The 3,103-nt window shown below is 38.0% G+C and overlaps 1 protein-coding gene across 1 annotated transcript in view; it reads left to right on the top strand.

Annotated features, from left to right (window-relative positions):
- Positions 1-3,103, top strand: part of col11a1a (collagen, type XI, alpha 1a) — a gene marked incomplete in the record, with an annotated part of 84,935 nt that overhangs the window by 72,968 nt on the left and 8,864 nt on the right. Inside the window, 2 exon segments of the mRNA XM_014021010.1 lie at positions 1,559-1,612; positions 2,970-3,077. Coding sequence (XP_013876464.1) covers positions 1,559-1,612; positions 2,970-3,077 — 162 coding nt within the window.

Raw genomic sequence — 3,103 nt, 5'->3', positions numbered from 1 at the left:
GTTGGAAATGTCTAACTAGAAGCTAAAATCAGTTAAAAGATGGTAAAAGTTGGAAAAGGTTAACTAGAAGCTAAAATCAGCAAAAAGCTAATTAAATGAAAAAATAGAAAAAGGCTAACTAGAAGCTAAAATCAGCAAAAGGCTAACTAGTTGTAAAATAGAAAAAGGCTAACTAGAAGCTAAAATCAGCAAAAAGCTAACTAGATGGTAAAAGTTGGAAAAGGCTAACTAGAAGCTAAAATCAGCTAAAGGCTAACTACATGATAAAAGTTGGAAAAGGCTACCTAGAAGCTAAAATCAGCAAAAGGCTAAATAGATGAAAAACAGAAAAAGGCTATTAGAAGCTAAAATCAGCTAAAGGCTAACTAGATGGTAAAAGTTGGAAAAGGCTAACTAGAAGCTAAAATCAGCTAAAAGTTAGCTAGATAGTAAAAGTTGGAAAAGTCTAACTAGAAGCTAAAATCAGCAAAAGGCTTTTAGTAAGAAGCTAAAATTAGGAACAGGCTAGCTAACATCTAGCTCAGAGATAACCTGTGAGTCAGGGAAACGTTTAATGGATATAAAATAAATTTAAACTGTAACAGCTAAAGTCAGTGTTTGTAAATCTGCTGACAGGTTTAAATCTCTGTGAAACATCAAGCTGCTCCTGCAGATCTACGAGCCTCAGATTTGCAGGAGGAGCTTTTGGTCCTGCAGTCCGAGGGGCAAAAACCACGAGATGCATTTTAAATCTGCGGCTGATTGCTTTTCTAATGTGCCCAGAGAAATGTATGTAGTGTTTACTGAGCAGCTGAGCGTGTGCTGCAGCTGAATGGCCCCAGGATTATGGAGGGAAAAGGGCTATTTTTTAATCACAAACAGGTCTTAAACRGCTCAGGAAGGAGCGAAGGCCTGAGAGTCTCCACCGGGTCGCTCCTCTGAATGTTTAATGACTCAGCTGAACTTACTGGAACCATTTAGCTCCTTTTTCTTTTTTATTTATTTATTCAGCCTGAAAACCTTCACTAAAATCTGTAAATCAATCTCTTTGACTTTAAAAACTTCTTGTTCATCCTTATGTTTTAGTACAGTTTTCTGTCAGAGATGTAATAATCAGCCTTTCAGGTGTTTCTGACACTGAGGCTGATGAAGAGCCGTCCTCTTCATCACCAATCAGGASACGCTCTGAGCGCTCTCATCACAGCCTCTCAGGCTGCCGTCCACTTGGCTGGAGGGCCGACGTGAAGACGGGGACGAGAGGCGGAGCTGAAAGGGGTCCTTGTTGGGTCTGAGAGGATCTGAACCAGGACCAGACTCTGCCTGGAGAAGCCTGCGTTTGTYCCACGTCGATTAAAAAGACGTCACTTAAATAGATCTTAAGTAAAATCATGTCTGAAGTCGTCGGATCAGCTTCTCTGGATTCATCTGCAAAAATAAAAATCAACAAAAATCAAATCAAAACCAACTAAAATCCCAAGATTCTGCAGAGAGAAGAGGACAAACGCTGCTTTTTATTTATTTTTATTATATAAGCTCGATGTTTGTGTTGCAGCGTTAAAATAAGTGTTGTTTTCTGCAGGGACCTCCAGGAGCCGCCGGAGCAGAGGGCAGGCAAGGAGAGAAGGGCGCCAAGGTAACAGAACCCGGTCACGCTTCACACACAAGGATCCTCCGAGCCGTCCGTCCCAATTATAAAAAACTTGCTTTATTTTCATGACCGATTATTTTTAAACTAATGGATGCAGCCRAGAAYCCGCAGGAGGACCAGCAAATTAACAAAGCATGTAAAATTCATGGAGAATGGAAAAAAAAACATGTTTGAATGTTGGCAGTTTTTATAATTAAACCAAACTACAGCTGAAACTGTGTTCAGAGCAGAAACTAATCCCAGAGGAGCAGAAACACCAGGGTTCCAAATGTTCCAACACTTTATTTGAATTATTTACTCAGGTTTTTATTTTTTTAATTCAATTCATGAGCTGAAACTTAAACCCTCAGTTAAAAGTCAGCAAGAAAKCTCAGAATTCTGCTGCGTTCAATCCGGGCTCAGAAGTTTATAATCTGAGATTCTGGAACTATTTAAGGCTTTTTTCATCCAAAACATCATTAGATATTTTATTGACAGAACACAACACAAACAGAAAATACTCWCCACTGATTTAATGATTAATCAATAATAATGACGAGACAAGCATGAATGACTAAAGCTGGGAGATTTTTTTGCCAAAAAAACTAAAAAGATTTACAAAAATGTTGAAATTTGTTGTAAAAAACGCTGAAATTAGCAGAAACGTATCTAAAAAAGTAGCTGAAAAAGCTTAATCTAGCACAAAAAAGCTGAAACAGCATACTGAATTAAGCAGTAAGAAGCTAAAATTATCACAAAGATTAAATTAGCTGAAAATGCACACATTAGCTGAAAATAGCTAAAACAAGTATCTTAGATTGAGGAAAACAGCTGGATTTAGCAAAACAGCTGAAATAAATGTAAATTAGCAGAAAGAATCTGATAGAACCACAAAATATTTTAAAAAGATTTTAAAAAATGTCTAAAAAGCAGAAGCACCTAAAATTACTTATTTTAAAAAGAAGCTGAAATTATCACAAAACTTGCTGAAAAAGGCTAAACAAGTGGCTTAAATTGCAGAAATCAGCAGAAAGTTTCTGAAAAAAACTTAAGCAACTTCAATTAACAGACTGAAATGAGCAGAAAGAGAGCTAAAAACGCAGAAGCAGCTAAAATTAGTTTTTTTGAAAAAGAAGCTGAAATTATCACAAAACCTGCTGAAAAAGGCTGAACAAATAGCTTGCAGAAATCAGCAGAAAGTTTCTGAAAAAAACTTAAATTAGCAGAATAGCTGAAACGAGCAGAAAGATAGCTAAAAAAGCAGAAGCAGCTAAAATTTGTTTTTAGAAAAAGAAGCTGAAATGATCACAAAGAATTTAAACAAGCCGAAGCATCCCGTTAACTCTTCTTAACCCTCCTGCAGGGTGAAGCCGGTGCCGAGGGCCCAGCTGGTAAAACGGGACCTGTTGGCCCTCAGGGACCTCCAGGAAAGCCAGGTCCAGAGGGTCTGCGTGGCATCCCTGGCCCAGTTGTAAGTCTGTTTGCACACACACACAC

This window comes from Austrofundulus limnaeus, unplaced genomic scaffold (assembly GCF_001266775.1).
Source record: "Austrofundulus limnaeus strain Quisiro unplaced genomic scaffold, Austrofundulus_limnaeus-1.0 Scaffold275, whole genome shotgun sequence".
Classification (NCBI taxonomy): Eukaryota; Metazoa; Chordata; class Actinopteri; order Cyprinodontiformes; family Rivulidae; genus Austrofundulus; species Austrofundulus limnaeus.
Note: the sequence above shows the minus strand (reverse complement) of the source record. Positions and strands in the feature narration are given on the sequence as shown.